Source organism: Argentina silus (genome assembly GCF_951799395.1).
Source record: "Argentina silus genome assembly, chromosome: 14".
Classification (NCBI taxonomy): Eukaryota; Metazoa; Chordata; class Actinopteri; order Argentiniformes; family Argentinidae; genus Argentina; species Argentina silus.
In genome coordinates this window covers 11881379-11898585 of record NC_139668.1, presented here as the reverse complement: position 1 = coordinate 11898585, position 17207 = coordinate 11881379, and the positions used below count along the sequence as shown (strand labels likewise).

General features: G+C 42.1%; 1 protein-coding gene across 1 annotated transcript in view; it reads right to left on the bottom strand.

Moving 5' to 3' along the window:
• Positions 1-5127: 5127 nt before the first annotated feature.
• The window catches only part of nlk2 (nemo-like kinase, type 2), a 48375-nt gene continuing 36295 nt past the window's right edge, over positions 5128-17207 (bottom strand). Inside the window, exons 8-11 of the mRNA XM_083684780.1 lie at positions 14056-14142; positions 9988-10186; positions 8874-8967; positions 5128-8343 (exon numbers count right to left, since the gene is read on the bottom strand). Coding sequence (XP_083540906.1) covers positions 8289-8343; positions 8874-8967; positions 9988-10186; positions 14056-14142 — 435 coding nt within the window. The 3' untranslated portion in view covers positions 5128-8288. The remainder of the gene's footprint in view (positions 8344-8873; positions 8968-9987; positions 10187-14055; positions 14143-17207) is intronic.

The window sequence follows — 17207 nt, the reverse complement described above, 5'->3', positions numbered from 1 at the left end:
ATTACAAAATCAGTGTGTAACTTTTAAACTAACACTGTGGGAAACCTGACGTATCTTGAGAGTTCCTAGTGGATTTCATGTGATCAGATCATTTATAGATCAATTTCATGTGATCAGATCATTTACAGATCAATTACTTCTTTGCACTCTCCAAAACATTACAGATAATTCCAAATATCACATTTTATTTTAATCATCTCCACTGTACTATTTGCTGATTGGTTCTCCATGGAATTCAATATTTTGGAAATAGAAAAGGAATCGTCTGACTGACACGGGTTACTGAATTTGTTCAACTGACAGCAAGGTTTACTTGATAAAGACTACAGTATTTTTTAAAATTCAGAATTGTGTATTTATAATGCTACCTGCAAGATACATCAATAAACAAAGATAATGAAGGAGCCTACTCTACTGACATGGTCTTCAAAAGAAAGACAGTTATGTATTTAGGATTTGCACAGTCTGCATTGGACAGATAATACCATACTCTATGGTGTATATAATATACCATACCCTATGGTATATATAATCTGAGCCCTGAGAAGGAACATACTGTACACAGTCCCTTGCTCAATCATTGTTTTGTGCCTCACATTTACACCCTACACTTATCATGGCTATAAAATGATGGGGAGGTTTTTTACTGACTCATTCTCTCCTGTGAACCGCTAGTGGTAGAAACCCCCCCCCCCCCCCCCCCCCCCCCACACACACACACACACACACACACACACACTGTCTGTTGAGCCACGCCAGAGGCAACCATTGTACAGTTGATATGTCATCTAGAGCTTGTCGAGAAGCCTCCCCTAAAAAGTATACAAATAAAATAGAAAATGTATATAGTAATAAAATTAAACAAAACGTTACGTTATTGTTGACTAGCCTAAAACATGTAGTTCAATAGTTGAACAGGTGATTTTGTAAGAATCTTTTCATTGCTCACAATACAGGTGCTTTCCCCAGAACAAGGCAAACCACCACACTCCCCCACATTCAAAAGATCAGTATACTGAAAATCATTGATTGAAACGTTTCATCTGTGAGTTTCTGAGGGCAAAGTGCCATGATCCACAGAGAAAATATTTTTATCTTGTTTAATAGCTGCTTTACGCAGTGTGAGGTGGTGACTGCCAGTCGACTCGACTGTCCGCACCCTCCCTCCTGTAGGGTGAGTCATAGACATCAAGTTGGCATCCCACAATCCCCTTTCACAGCACACAGGGGGTTCCAAAGTTGCACTGTGTGTGTTGCATGAATGCCCTCATTGTGGTCGTGAGAGAGGGCCAAGTAGCGATGGCTTTGGAGAGACAGCAGGGAACCACCACCGCCATCCGTGATACCTAACCTCTCCATCAACTATCCCCCCCCCCCACCCCTGACATTTTCAAATTAGATAACCTTTGTGAACAAGGGTGCACTGTACAGTGTCATATTGAACAAAGGAAGAAATGAAAAATATGTGGCTTAACATCTCCCGTGGGTTTGGCAGTATGAGTATTTAAGGTAGATTAAATCTGAACCCATACCTCCAGGTGCCCTTAGTGACAGCAGTTGTCCATTACACACCCCTGAGGCTTGATTCCAATTCTTGTGATCTGTGTAAAGATTTGTTGGGTATGTTTTTTTATGGGGGCATTCCCACAACAAATTAATTCCACTAAATTAGATAATGTAAGAATTTAATAGATCGATTTGATCTGAGGTGAACTAAGACGTGTGTGTTTGTGTGGGTGTGCATGTGCATGTGCATGTGCATGTGCATGTGCATGTGCAAGCACATTCATGCGTGTCATTTGATGTACAAAATGTACAAAACACAACCTGAATCTTAACTTGTCTGAGATGTCTTGTGGTAAACAACATGTAACTCAGAATGTTTGATCATGATCCAGAACAAGCAACAACCGAAGGGAGCTATGGTAGGTATGGTATGACATCATCATAATCAAGTACTGTCATGAAAGCTGACTGCACATCTGTTTTCTGCTGTTTAGGGAAAGACACGATCTATTCCTAGATTTGTTGATCTGATCTGTTGTAGGTTTACCAGCAGAATCCGAGATAGCACTTAGGAAGTAGCTCGATTTAGCTTTCTTAATTGATGAGGTACTATTTCTCACATCCTTTTTTATCCCAACTTTCCTCTTGAAATCACTCTGGTACATGATAATATTCATCTTATCTGTCCATAAGACCATTTTCAGATCTCTGCAGGCTTTATATTTTAGAAAGCAGAAACCTGGCCCTCCTTTTTGAGGCTAACTAATGGTTTGCACCTAGCCTCTGTAGTTCGACTGGTGAAGTATTCTGCGGATGGAATTCTCTGACACATTCACGCCTACCTCCTGGAGAGTGTTCCTGAATTGTGGGACAGTTATTTGGGGTTTTTCTTAATTATGGTGAGCATTCTTCATCATCCACTGTAGAAGTCTTCCTTGGCCTACCAGCCCATTTGCGATTGCTGAGCTCACCAGTGCTTCCTTTATTTTTAATGATGTTACAAACTGTTGATTTTGGTAAGTCTAAGGTTTTGGCTATGTTTCTGATAGATTTTCTTTCAGCCTCACAATGGCTTCCTTGACATCTCATTGGTACTTATGTGGACACCTATAGCGAACTCCAAAGGCAAATGCAAAGCCTACAATCAATACTAGACATTGACAGCTCGCTTATGCCTGCACAAATGATGTGACAGAACACACCTGACTTCTCAGAAACAGTCCAATTTTCCAATACTTTTGGTGCCCTGAAACAGGGGACTATGTATAAAAACGGTTGTAATTTCTACATGGTGAAACCAATCTGAGAATGTCTACATTAACCTCATAGTAATTGTTTGATGTCAAATCCAAACTGTTGGAGTAAAGAGCTAAAAGACAAAATGCTTCCTCTTTCCAATACTTACAGAGGGCACTGTAGATAGATTGACAGACACATGAGAGAAAGTTAGACAGATGATGGTAAGATAAATGACAGAATGTCAGATAGATGAGAGAAGGTGAGTACACAAGAGGATAGATATGCTGGGTAGATGAAAGAAACTCAGATAGTAAGATGGACCAATGAATAAAAGATGGTCAGAAGGTAGCATATAGTAAGATAGATGAGAAGGTTGGAGGATAGATAGAGATAAATAGATAGATTAACAGATAGATAATTGGATATAGACTGAATGAGCCTGGGGTAGTTCAGTGGAGTGAACAGAGAGTTGGTTGGTTGAGAGCATTGTCTTACTTCAGGTATTCATCTTAAGACGGTGGGTGAAGAGTGGTTTCAGTAGGGTAATCATTCTAAAAATGTGTTCTGCAGGTCTCCTGTTGTTTTTATTCAAGAGTTCCATAGTAGTTGCAATGGTGGCTTGAGTTTGAAGATGGTTTGGACAATAGACAGATGGAGTACGCTGCTTCCGCACAAGGCACATCTCGCTGGGTACCTTACATTGTTTTAATGAGCACATAGAAAGTGTACGAGCTGCCACTGCATGGATTACAGTTTCTCCTGGCCCATAGACTACTTTCAAGTTAAGGAACCATCTGACTAAAAGGTGTTAAACAGTGATCTATCCCTTTAATCAATCATTAATATACTGTGCCTTCAGAAAGTATTCAGACCCCTTCACTTTTTCCACATTTTGTTGTGTTATAGACTCAATTGAAAATGGATCAAATTAAAATAATTTGCCATCAGTCCACACACAACACCCCAGAATGACAAAGCGAAAACATGTTTTTAGAAATTTCACTTCAAAGCAAGTAAACAAAACCCTGCAGCATTGACAGTTGAAATAGTGTTGTTGTTTGAGGGACACTATTTCATAGTGTCCCTCAAACAACAACTTCCAACTGACAAACATTAGTGGCATACCTATTTAAAATGGCAAGTGCCCAACTTTTCTCAACTCAAATCAGCCGTGTAAGAGAGCCACTAATTTAGTTGTAACCAATAGGAATACAATCAAAACAATCAACACATGACTGAAGAGGTAGAGACCAACATTGTGAATCCTTTATATACATATACACACAATTTTAAATTGTTTCTCTAAAGTAGAAGAAATAATAACAATAATTGTAATAATAATTCTTCTACAATAGTCTTCTACACATTCTAGTGCAGGGGGAGAAAGAAAAAGAAAAATATGCAAATCTCAAAAATAAAATAAAATTCACAGCCCTAAAAATGTGCAGGCTAATACACCTTCTATACAGCAGTATTGTTTTCATTTCCTTGTTTTTTTGTGTGTGGGTTTTTACTCCATCGTCGAATTTGTTTAAATCTATTTGTTATTCACATTTCATATTACATGGATCACAGGAATACATGCCATAGGCACTGTGTGTTCCCTAGGTGTGGACGAGCTGGCAGAAGCCTAACCAATAAACAAACCACTAAAACATTGACAGTTGTACCAATAAAGCATTGACAGTTGAAATAGTGTCACTCACCTTGGTTTAAAAAAACAACAACTTCCAACTGACAAACATTAGTGGCATACCTATTTAAAATTGCAAGTGCCCAACTTTTCTCAACTCAAATCAGCCGTGTAAGAGAGCCACTAATTTAGTTGTAACCAATAGGAATACAGAACAATCAACACATGACTGCAATGGTTTGAAATGGTTGAACATGTACAATGACTGTAAGGTTGATAAATGGTACTTGATTTTAAAAATATTAAAATGGTGAATGAAGGGCCACTTCCTCACAGTAATGTAAATTAATGTTAGTGTTACCACATTCATTTGAGTTCATTTGGCCAAATCAAATGTAATATTTAGATGATTAAAACTGAAGTTTCTGTCTATAATGATAAAACCTTGCCCTCGCTTTATTGTTAAGGGCAGAAATTCTATGTTGAAATGATTGTATTGTGTGTGTGTGCATAGTAGTGGACACTTGAAGACATGGCATAATGTCTTTGTGACCTGTATAATAATAACATTGTTGACTCTTAAAGTATACAGCAGAATCATACTCCAGAAGGTGGCAGTAAATCTCATGTTATAATCACAATCATCAGTGGGGTAGAATCAAACACCCATGTTACACACAGTAACCTTTTAACGTGTATGGCATTTGAAAAGAAGAAAGAATAAGAGCCACAGAATTGATGTTCTTTAAATGTCACATTTAATGAGTTTCACCACTGTACTTCAAATTTACACTTTTTCGATAGAGACCGGACATTTTTCCCAACATACACTTGAACAGATCCGAGGAGTCAATTCCGGTCCCTCAACTTCACCTTGGCTTTAAGGTCCTGGAAAGCAGAGCTTCATAGATATATATATATATATATATATCGTAAATTGTATTCAAATTACATTACCTCTGAGTATAAACTTCAAATGCTTATAAAAACGTGTGACAGCACAAGTAGTACCTATCCAAATTTTGTCCAACATCAGTTGCAGTTCAAGTTAGTCTTTCTCACAGCACACACCATATTTCTGTCTGCTTTGTTATTTGTACACATCCAAAATTAGCATCAGTGGGTTTCTGTACTTCATTCCAACATAAAATCTCTTGAAAACTACCATCTCCAAACCAATATTTTACACAGGGAGGCAAGGGGGGTCGTAACCTATCAAATATATTACTCAAAGTCAACTAACAGTCAGGAATCCCTTGGCTATCAATAGCGTATTTTTTTTAATGCAAAGATCTGATAGGATCCCACTTCCGGCAAATTTTAAATGGGGTGCATTCGTTTTTTCAAATGGGTGGAAAAAAAGCGAGCACTTTTTTTTTTATTTCAATACAAAAGTTGGAAGGGACATTCAAGTTTTTTTATTCTCCACATTAAAATTATAAACTTGTGGAGGTAAACAAACCAAGTCATTGAGCTCAAAGAGGTAGAGACCAACATTGTGAATCCTTTATATACATATACACACAATTTTAAATTGTTTCTCTAAAGTAGAAGAAATAATAATAACAATAATTATTGTAATAATAATAATAATAATAAACAAAAAGGCTTCTACTTCGATATATCCACAGCTCTGCAGTACACACAAGACACAATTAACATAATTGGTTATGTGTTTTTTTCATCATTTTTTGTTTTGGATTACTTTGTCTTCTACACATTCTAGTGCAGGGGGAGAAAGAAAAAGAAAAAAAAAGAAAGAAAATATATACATTTATATGCAAGTCTCAAAAATAAAATAAAATTCACAGCCCTAAAAATGTGCAGGCTAATACACCTTCTATACAGCAGTATTGTTTTCATTTCTTTGTTGTTTTTTTTTGTGGGTTTTTCCTCCATCGTCGATTTTGTTTAAATCTATTTGTTATTCACTTATTTACATATTACGTGGATCATGGGAAAGCATGCCATAGAATTTGAAGAGAAAAAATACAAAATAATAATCCAAAAATATATTAAATAGTTGTTTTTCTTAGAGGTTATCTTTTAGTGGATGCAGACAGATGGGGGTGAGTGTATATGCACGTGTATGTGTGTGTGATGGTAAAACAACGCAAAGGGGATTGGGCTTCACCATGACCTCATCACTGGGTCATCATTCGGAAAGATCTTAATTGATGAGAATCACTCTCTTATGTCTCCCCATTCCCCTGATATGGTGGTGTCCCCTCTCACCAAAGCATCAGACTTATATAAGCCACTGATATAGTTGGTCAAACATACTCACGTGCACATGAAAACATGTGCATACAGTACTGTACATTCGCACACACAAAATTATTGTTGGAACCCTTACGGAATAAACAAACTTTTCCAAGGAATGGCCACACCGATCATCCCCTTGTATCATCAAACGTCTCTTTTTCTCTAAAATCTTTGTTTTGTTTCCTCCTTTAAATAATTTAAATTCTTTTGGTTTTGGCTTCTCTTATATGTTTAGCTTATCTGTCCGTTTTCAAGGTAGCTATATTGTCAGAATACGGCCCGTTAGGGTAGGACTATAGATCCATCAGACATGGGAACCAGAGAGGGATTGGCCCTCGAACTCTAGGATGCCACTTTTCTGATGTACTGTACGTTCAAGTTCAGGCAAACAGGAGTTCAGTCCTTCCAAGCTTCCAGAGAAACGCTGGATAACGTCTGAATAGTCTTCTAGTCAGCACACACACTCTGTGCTGCATACCACAACTTCACTGCTATATGTACCCTAAACTACCGTCTCTCTGTCCTCTTCTACTACTGAACTGTATTTTAGGGAATTTTGAGCTCTGTTACCTTCCCCCCCAAATGTCTCTTCTTTGAAGCCACCATGCTCCGCGGGTACCTTGGCTTACTAAGCTAATACAACATCAGATTTCCACATGCTTTCCACGTATGTGTGTGTGTGTGTGTGTGTGTGTGTGTGTGTGTGTGTGTGTGTGTGTGTCTGAGGGTGTGTGTGTGTGTGTGTGTCTGAGGGTGTGTGTGTGTGTGTGTGTGTGTGTCTGAGGGTGTGTGTGTGTGTGTGTGTGGGGGGGGGGGGGGTCTCACTATATATTGCACCCAGGACGCACACTGAGTGAGAGCGCTCATCCCTCCGCAAATAGTGACTTCTAAACCAGGGGGCAGAGAGAGCAGACAACAGCAAAAAGAGCAAGAACAAATTGAACAAAAGGGCCAAACCCGCTGACTATACTGTTTAACAGTACACCACAAATAAATAAAAAGCAGTATGTCGGAACAGTTGAACGCTACGGTTCGTGGGGAGGGCGGCTGGCGTGAGTAGGTACTGTCTTCGATCTCGTGCTATACATAAAAAGAAACCCTGCTCCGGACCCCCTTTCTCCCGTAATAAATAAATGATGACAAATGATTCATGTATGGAAGTGGGTGTGAGCTGTGCATAGCCTTCTAGGATGGGAGGCATAGAATACCAGAGCACTCTGAAGCTTGCAACCTAATCCCTGCCTTTACACACAACCTCAAGTCCACAAGGGGGGGCCCCTTTACCAGCTCTGCATGCTGTACGTATGCACACGCACGTGTGTGTGTGTGTGAGTGTGTGTGTGTGTGTGTGTGTGTGTGTGTGTGTGCGCGCACGCATCCATGTCCAACTTCACATCGACAGAGCAGTGCGTTCACACACTTGTATACATGGCGCCCCCTAGTGTCCCCTCCATTACCAGTCAGCAGTGGTTGGTTCTTTTAAAAAACAACTTCATTAGTTTGTATTACAGTACACACACAGTCCACATTGCTAGTCCTAGACTCCAGTGAAATGCTACACAAGTTGGGGGATGGGTTCTTGTCCTCAGTAGTCCAGTGTGTGGGCAGGGGGGGTTGGCAGAGGGAGGGGGGGCCATGACAGCAGCTATTCCCACACCAGGGGGGACGGAGGCATCTCTGAGGGCTGGGCCACCGTGGAACTGGAGAGAGAAAGGAGGCAGAAGAGAGAGAATAGGGAAAGGGAGAGATGGAATAGAACGGTCACTCACTGCTGCACCACTTGTGCACTCCCCAACATCAAACAACATCAAAAGCATGAGACTGATGTGAGAGGCCATGTTTAACCCCAAATGATGCCTTTAAATCCATGTAGGGTAGTGCACAAGTGCACACTTCAGGGAAAAGGGTGGAGAATTGGGATGCAGGGAATACTACTGTATGCTGCAGAGGCCCAATTAATTACTGCACTGAAACCTCCCCAATAACTCAGCACACTGGCTGGCTGGTTTGAAGTCGGAGCAAAACTCACAAATCAGATGTTTTAGGGTAATTAACAATTGCACGGAAAAGAAACACTTTTTATTGGTTGCCAATAAACAGGTAGGGGGAAGCTGGCCAATGGGACCGACTATTTCTGTCCCTGCGGTGACATGTCAGGAAGCATGTGTCCAGGTGTGGGCAGGGGGCAAATAATTGAATACACTACACCAACCACCAGGGGGTGTCTTACCTGATGAAGCTCTTGAACGCGGCTGACTGGGGATTGATGCAGAGCGGTACTCGGTTCCCCTTCTGCTGTTCCAGGATGAACTGGTGAATGATCTCTGTTAAGGACAAAGACACGAGCTGTCAGAGTCAGTCAAAGATCAGCAGACACGTGTAAGGGGTGGGTGGCGGGGTGGGGGGGCACTCACAAAGTGCCCTCCATGATGTTTGTTTTTGTATAAAAAATGGTTGTCAGTGCCTATCACACCGTTGTTCACATTGAGTCAGCGTCCCCGTCCCCGTCCCCGTCCCCGTAACAGTGTTGGAAAGGACAGTGTGAAAAGGCCCTGTAGCGTGTAAAGCCCCCCCCCCCCTAACAGCTTAACAGTTCAGTCATATTTGCCAACGTCAATTGCTGTAATCCAGAGAACCTCTGTCAGTATGGGAAAAGGTACGTAAGGTTGTGTGTTGTTTAGAGACAGAGGCCCTTATAGCGACCGAGGAGTGGGCGTTCCACAATGCAGCCGCCCTTAAACAGCTTGGAGTTAGCCGGCAGTTTGTCTACCACTGGGGTGGCTAATCTCTCAGTGGAAATAAGGAGCATGTGGATGAAGGGTAGGAGGGGGGAGGGGGGAGGGGGGGAGGAAGGCCAGGTTTATTTTGAGCCTTCTCCAGAGTAAGCCTGCTTTTAGCCGACAACCTCTCCAATACCTGCTGACAGAACAGGCCACCACTGATCTGGGCCTACCCGCAGAGAGAGAGAGCATGTAAGAGGGGAGGGAAGAGGGGGATGGGACAGAGTGAGAGAGATGGAAGAGAGAGGGTATATGCATGAGAGAGAATTAGAGAGAGGGGAGGGGAGACGAGGCACGAGGGAGAGAGTAAGAGAGATAACGAGAGAGAGAGAGAGAGAGCTATAGATAAAGAGAGAACAAGTAAATTAAAGGACAAGCTCTATTAGGGGTGTGACTAACCCACAGGGGCATGATCTGCACATGGTCCCTGGGCATGATGGAATTCAATTAAGACCTCAGGCGTCCGAAAAGCTGCCCGTTTCCACAAGACAACAGTACACATCTGACTTTACAGTACAGTCCCTTGCACCACTCTGCCCCCTGCTGGCTGGTGTCTGAACTTACCTTTGACCTGTCGCACGGAGGTCAGGTTCTTCTCAAAGCTGTCGTCGAATTTGGGGTTGGTGACAGGCTCGAAATCGCTGGTGTAGACCCTTCCGGAGGAAGTGGTGTAGCAACACTTGCACATGCAGGTGTGGTAGCGCAGCCGACCCTCGTCCAGGTAAGGGTGGGCCAGGGCATCCTTTGCCGAGATCCGCTTCAACTGGGGGCACAAATGTTAAAATCAGCACTGGAAATGTAAAACCTGCTTTGTAATCAAATTTCTGCAAATACAATCCCCCTGTGATGATTCCGGATGAACAATTCCACCTTTGATAATATATACAAATCTTGTTTTACAACTCTGAAGTACAATATTACATTACGAGTTGTGTCAGTCTCATCTCACCATTAAAGAAAAACATGACGGTAATGTCCAGGCAAAAGGGTTGAAGCTAAGCAAGACCAAGCAGTAACAAAAACAGGAAGAATGAAAACTGGAGAGAGCTATCTTGTATATTTTCAAGTTAAAAGTCTCCATTGTCTTTGGTGAAAGGTGCTGCATAATTGTTTGAGATGAAACTTTCACTATACTGTAGGTCTAAAGCGTGTGTCTGTAAAAAATACAGTAATACTGTACATTTGGGAGCCTCCTCACGATATGCGAGTGTGTGATTTATTGAGGTGTGGATTTCCAAGGAATTACAAGGTTTGTGTAGGCTGGAATAAGTTAAATAACCAATAAGTGGCTTGTTTATTCCACCATTTCTAAAGTTTCTCACTGGTAGTTGAAACACATTTAAAAACATGTTTCTGATGTTACCTTTCTATGAATTTTCTATGTATTAAATAAAAATACAAATATATTAGAATTAAATAATTACGATTTCAAGGATAAAAATGCATTTGTCATCAAGATGTGGTCACCTAAACTTGAAATACATGCAGAATACATGACAGTGATAGATACATTACAACGATATAAATTGCAGTTAAACAAAAATATATGCCTCAGTTAAAATGGGATAGAAAGAATCTGCGGATTAACCAAATCAAGTGTTGAGTAAAAATAGATGTCACAGTGGTCTAACTCCCACCCTATCCATCATGCAGTACGAACAAGCCATAAGCGTCCTATACGTTGGATGTAGCCTACAATCTGGTAGACAATTAGGAGACTTTATTTTAGAAATTAGAGAAAGAAGATGTCTTACATCCAGGTTAGAATAGTAGCTTAAATCATTCATTACACTCCACTCACTGAAAAACAAAACCACATTTCTGGAGTATGATGTGACATCAAATATTGTTAATAAAAGCATTGCTCTTAATCAGAAATATGTCGCAACTCTCTCAGACAACCAGTTCCACAGTCAACTATGAATACCAGGTTGAATAATCAGGTTCTCCCTCCTTTGAGAACTATATAAATAAAAACTAGATGTTGAGGACGCATCAAATTAATGTCAGTTGAACACTTGACTGAACAGTCAGCAATACTCCACTTGACAGGGTCTGGTTTGTGAAATGAGGATTGAGACACACTGGCACTCCAGTCTTGATAAAGACATCAGAAAGGTCTGCTCATTTCTACACAGCCCTCCATTAGTCAAATGCATTTCCCCACGTCATTACCCTACTTCAGTTTCCACTAATCCGTTTGTGACAGAGCTTCACAATCATTACCACGCTCATCTTATTTCCCCTGGCAGGCCCGCACGGCCAATAAACACTATGCACTGAGGGTGCTGTCAGCACTGCTCCTTTACAGCAAGGGGTTCTCTCTCTCACACACACACACACGCACACGCACACGCACGCGCGCACACGCACACACACGCACACGCACGCCCCTTAAATTGTTGCCATTTGTATGATAAAACATACAAGGTAGAGTTGATTCAAGACATACAGTAGTTTACACTATTCATTTGAATATACCGAATTTGGTCATCAATGCCTTCTAAAAGATAATAGGTGCCGAATTAATCCATGTCAAATCAACAAGCCATAACAGCCACCATCTCAGATTGTTCTGAAATGGTTTCTGTAGTTAGAAACAGATACGTTAAGCATTCCTGCATCATTATTTTGTAGAATTATAGTTTCATCCCTGATAAATAAGCGAATTGATTGCACCCAAATTGGCCATTTTCATTAGTGGGGGATTCATATAATATTAAATAGAATTCAAACCCCAAATCCAATTTGGACCAAACTCCTACCTGATAATGATTAAGACATGAGGAATCCAAAATGATCAAAAGTCACTCATGAACCCTCCAAACCCCTCCCTTAGAAGATTTTATCTGCCAGTATGGAATATCAGTTCTCTTTAGCTGACAAGTAATATGAATCTGCGGCTTGCACTTTTGTTTCTTCATACTATGTAATGTATTTGTGGTTAATCTGGTAATCTGGAGGTTGCCCTATCTAAAGGTATTAGTCATTGAAATTGTGTTTCTAATGTCCCATTATACAGTGCGATAGTACCAGAGTATGTCCAGTAGATGGCACTCTCCATGCCATTAGGTGAATGAAGTATGACATTGTTATATTGTTTTCAGTGTAAATTCACAATTTTACCTTCAAATAATAATGATTTATACATGTAGAGTGAAGAGTTAAAGTTAGTACAGTTTATTTATGTCACTCTTCAATACAACATCTGACATCTTGGTGCAATCAAACTATATTTATACAAAATATTGATGCAGGAATACTTATCTTATCTGTTTCTAACTACAATAATATATGCCATTTAGCTGACGCTTTTATCCAAAGCGACTTACATTGCAGTGAGTGCATACATTTCACTATATATGGTCCCAGCAGGAATCGAACCCCCAACCTAGGCATTGTTACAGCCATGTCAGCGCCATGCACTACCACCTGAGCCACAGAGGACCACTACAAAAAACATTTCAGATGGTGAGTTAAAATCCTCTTTTGACCCTGCACAGAACCTCTGCAACACACACTCCACACACACACTCACAGGGGAGGACCCATGGATGGAGGACAACCCTACAAGACTGTTTTGTTTTAATCATCTCCTGAGTGTATGAGTGAGTCAACATGTGGGCTGGTAGGAAAAGTTCACTTAGCCTCCCTTTTGTTGCCCAGTCAGCAAATAAGCCCTAAGCCCACAGCCTGATTCATGACATGGAGGATGTTGTCACAGGTCACAGGTCACAAGGAGAGAACTCTTTCACGGACAGCAGCGTGTTTACTTTATAGACGAGTACAGGGTCACTGTCACTCTCTGGCCATGCTGCGATGGATAGGCGTACAGTACGTTTTAACCATAAATCTGAGCAGAGCAGCTTTATGCATCTTTTATTGTGAAATGAATCTAATCTACTGCAATCTAACTAACCGACACCCTGAGCTTGTACCTTTTAACTATGACCCTAAAAGAAAAACAAATACCGTCTGCTTGTTCATCAATTTTGACGACACAGCCATTTTGTCCTTTTCTAACATGGCCATCAAGTGACTTTCATGGTGCAGGTGGCGCCCGGCGCCACTGTGAGCCACACAGACGCCATAAATCACCTCCCCTGTTAGCCTCCAGTCATCCCTCCTTTCCTGAATATATGGGGGGCAGCCAGCTATCCCCGCTATCAGCACTTTCCAGTTCACCTCGGTGGAGTCAAGGAGGTGTCCCTTTAGTGGGGTGGGGGAGTGTGTACATGTCTGAACCTCACTCCCTCACTCACACACCCACCCCTTCCCTCCCTCCCTCACCTTGGACTGGCCACTGGCCAGAGGTGAAACTCTGCCAGTGTAGCTCACGTCATTCAATCCAAAACAGGATTGTTGATTACAGACATGGGCATTGCCGTCTCGGGTTACCATCTGGTCTTCTGTTAGCTTTTAAAAAAAAAAAAATAATAATCAAGATGGCCACTGTCTGGGACATTGGTTACTGAATTTCTGACTTGAGTGTGTGCTGTTCATTCCAATTCCAAAGTGGGGCACTCTCTGACAAATCTGATGTAAGCAGAGGCCAAAGCTGAGAAGCATATTTTCACTGATCTGCAATCCATTCAACCGTTATTTGGAAATGTTTCATCATTTTTCACTCACCGGATCAAACACCAGCATCCTGCACAGGAGGTGGACCGCTTCGTGGGTGGCCTGACTGGACAGGGTGTACAGGACAGGAAGTGATGGCTGCAGAGAGAGGAAGTGACATACAAGGGCGTAAGATACTGGGTGAATTTGACCCATTGACTTCTTTTTGCTTTTTCAGTAGCGTTCTTGCCATGGTCACATTACACAGGGTACACATTTTAAGCTTTATGGAAAAACAGCTGTCTAGAGGAAGTAGGTGTTTAATGACATTTCAATGATATGAGTATTGACTACATTTCTCAGTTTAAGAGAAATACACTTGTAAGGCACTATATAAAAAAGGTTTCATTCAAGATACTTTTGATCCAGAGAAATGTAACATCAGTGTATACAACTACCTTTCAAGACAACAATCCCCAACAAGAAGCTTCAAGTGTGAAAATCTGTGGCATTTACAGAAAGTTTAACGGCTGGCTACCCAACCAAAAAAAAAACTGGATTTACAGGTCTGGTAGGCACTGAACCTTTGAACAGCCAATACTGATCGCAATCCCAACAAATTGTTTTCCGACTCCATGCTAACAGTGACGCTACAAGCCTGTGAGAGCCTGCATGTTATCTGGGCCATCAAGACAAACCACAACCAGTGATTTAACAGCAGCTCTCACTCCAAACATCTCTCACACCACCTGCCGCAGACGGGATCTGCAAAATGATAGCTTGTGTGCTGCTTATCTCATCCAGGAGGTGGGCCGAAAAAGAACAATGAGAGAGTTATTTTTACTCTCTAATTATTCTCTCTCTCTCTCTCTCAAAGTTGATTGAAAAAGCCCACCGGTAATCGTTTGTTTTTCCTGATTAGATTTCGCCGGCTGGAGCAGATGCACGCCCCGGCTGGTGATTCACGCTCATCGGGAGGAGATGACTTTTGGTCACAGCTCACACCGCTGCTCTCCCCCTTTACAACACCGTCAGACAGGAGAGAGTGAGTTGCTTTCACAGCTGCTAAAAGAACAATGGATGTGGAGTGTTCACCTTTTCTCTAGAAGTGTGTGTGTGTGTGTGTGTGTGTGTGTGTGTGTGTGTGTGTGTGTGTGTGTGTGTGCGCGCGTGTGGGTGTGTGCTTCCTTCCCTACGGACGGTGTTGAAATTCAACGTGTGAGAACTCAAAGTGATAATTAAAAGTGGACCCAAGTTCTCAGTCCTCAGGAAGTAATTTGCACTGTTAAATCAGTAGTATGTGTGTGTGTGTGTGTGTGTGTGTGTGTGTTACAGCTGTGTGTGTTGTTGGGGTCTGTGTTGCCATGGTGCGTGTGTGTGTGTGTGGCAGCCCTAGGTTGAGTGGGGTGCGTGGCAATGCACAGTAGCATTAGTATGCATTAGCCAGGGATTAGCAGGGGATGAGGGGGAGGCTGGGCTGGGCTAGGCTGGGCCGGGCTTGGCTTGGCTGGGCCTGGTGCCTCTCCCGGCCCCATGATGCAAACAGACAAATTAAACAAATGATGACTCAGAAAGAGAGACTGGTGACATAACCGACATTTCAGACATCCCTAGTGCATCCATCACTCAGAAACAAACATGTGTAGAATGTTCAGGAAGAAGGCACTAGCAGAGCGAAGACGTGCTAAATAAACTCCTCAATGGCTGGGGGAAGACATAAAAGAGAGGGGGAGAGAGAGGGAGGGGAGAAAAAGAGGGAGGGAGAGAGAGACAGACAGAGAGAGAGAGAGCGAGAGAGAGAGAGAGAGGCCAGTGTATCATGGATCATGACAATTACGACAGTAGCCCCAAGTCAAGTTTTTAAAAACCTTCCCGTTTTGAACAATACAACATTACAATAGAACATTCAAGTAAACTTTGTTCTCATGAGACAGGGCACTCCCGAATCACAGTACACTGACAAACAGACAGTGCTCTGGGACGAAAAGAAAACAGTAAAACACCAGTGTACAGTGGCCACAAGAGCTCAAACTAGCTCGGGGGAAATGGGAGGGAGAAACGGGCAGCATGAAACAGCATTAAATGCTGTTGAATACAAATCTCTTCCACTCCATCAAAAAAGATCACTTTTAGGCTCGGTGGTCAAATATGTTACCAGAAGCTGCAAGAAGGGTTATTATTTGTATTTGTTCTTCTTCTTCTTCAATGGTGGTTGAGAGTATTTCAACAGTGGATTGTGAGATTCTCTCCCTGCTGCTTGAATAGGCCAACCAACGTGATGGCATCTATCCCTGCCTTGAGGCCTTGTTGTTTGAACTAGCCAGGTTTTGAACATCAGGCCAGCTTTTCAAGGACCAAAGAGCCGGAGGTTAGGATTGTTTGTCGACAGGACTTGGCCTCTAACATGATATCTCCATACATCAGATGAGCTCATCTCCATCGGAGAGCTGCTTCTACTGACATTGCATGTCTCCTCGAAGGAAAGTGATTCATTAAATCTCTAGAAAGAGAACGAACATACAGCACAAATTAATTAAGTAGACAGTACAGGTAATGGACCTGTCAAGGTTTATACAACTATAAACGATAGGCTGCATAGTGTAACAACATTCTACTCTGAAACGCTGATTATTCCTTTAATGAGAAACTTAATTAAATGGATCACGTCTGACCAAACGCTGTATTCACTTTCCCTGAACTAAATGCAATGAAATCTCCGACACGGCGCAGAGTTTTGCATGTTTCAGTTCGACAAAGGAACCCACAGCCTAAACAGAAGCCACAGTGGGGGAGGAGGGGAAATGAGCAACGGAGATTACCGACCAGTCTCTTCCTGGCTTACGAGAAGCCCTCTGCTCTGCTCTAGTCCGCTCTTCTCTCTGCCTTGTTGTAGCACGGGGGACTTGACTCAGAGCAACACCACACAGAGCATCCTGTGCGGTGTGGAGAGAAGTAGGACTGGCCCCCCTTTTACACCAGAACAAATGAGGCATGTGATCCCACAACAAACATGTGTTGCAGTGTGGACAGAATTGTCGAGTTTGCAAATGCGTGTTTTAACACCACTTGATCCAACAACATTTATCTTGTAGAAATGTACAGAGGCTGCCGACCTGGTCCAAAACAGGCTAGAGAGGCTTCAAAACAAGGCCAGACAGTGCACCCTGCGCCCCCCCCCCCCCCCACCCTCCACCACAACAAAACCGTTGCAGGGCAAGACAAAC